General features: G+C 64.7%; 1 protein-coding gene across 1 annotated transcript in view; it reads left to right on the plus strand.

Moving 5' to 3' along the window:
- ABI3 (ABI family, member 3) overlaps positions 1–748 on the plus strand; it is a 9234-nt gene that overhangs the window by 1572 nt on the left and 6914 nt on the right. The window contains exon 2 of the mRNA XM_009892216.1: positions 11–76. Within this exon, the coding sequence (XP_009890518.1) occupies positions 11–76 (66 nt within the window). The remainder of the gene's footprint in view (positions 1–10; positions 77–748) is intronic.

Raw genomic sequence — 748 nt, forward strand, 5'->3', positions numbered from 1 at the left:
CGGCCGCCAGTTCCTGCGCCACCACCACTGCAACCTCCTCAGGGTCGCTGACTACTGCGAGAGCAACTACCTGCAGGTGAGGGGGGGACGGGGACAGGCGGGGGACATCGTGGGACGAGCTGTGGCTTTGGGGGTGGGGATGATGCTGGGGGGCAGCTGGGAGCCCTGGTGAGACGGTGATGCCGGAGGGGTGGCTGGTGGGTGACGGCGAAGGGTCTACCCTTGAAAACGGGAGCCCGGGTGTCCCTGTTACCTCCCTGCCGCACACGGCATGCTGCTGTTTGTTGCTTTTCTTGTGCCTCAGTTTCCCCTTTTGCTTCACAGCAGCTTTTCTGCTCAGCTCAGGCAGGGTTGGGGACAAAGAGAGTGTCCTCTGGCGGTTTGGTGCCTCCAGAGAAGCCCTGGGAGGGGAGCGGGGACACCAGCCCCACCTGGGCTGTCCCCAGGGTTTCGGAGGTGCCTTCTGGCCGGGCAGAGGTGAGCTGGGTGCCTGCACACACAGAGCGAGCGTGAAACTCCGCTGCTGTCAGCTTCCCTCCTCCTCCTCCTCTTCCTCCTCCCTCTCTGTCCCCCCCACCCCCGAGGGAAGTGGGGGGCAGGAGCTTTTGGGATAAAATGGGAGGGAAAAGGCTCGTTCTGGCCCTATTTGCTGGGGAGGGTGTCTTGGCCGGAGGGGTCCCTGTGTGCTTTGCAGAGCCCGTCTCGGTGGCCTCGGTGGCTCCAGCCAGCCCCCGCTGCGGCTCCCATG

Source organism: Charadrius vociferus, unplaced genomic scaffold (genome assembly GCF_000708025.1).
Source record: "Charadrius vociferus isolate BGI_N301 unplaced genomic scaffold, ASM70802v2 scaffold509, whole genome shotgun sequence".
NCBI lineage: Eukaryota > Metazoa > Chordata > Aves > Charadriiformes > Charadriidae > Charadrius > Charadrius vociferus.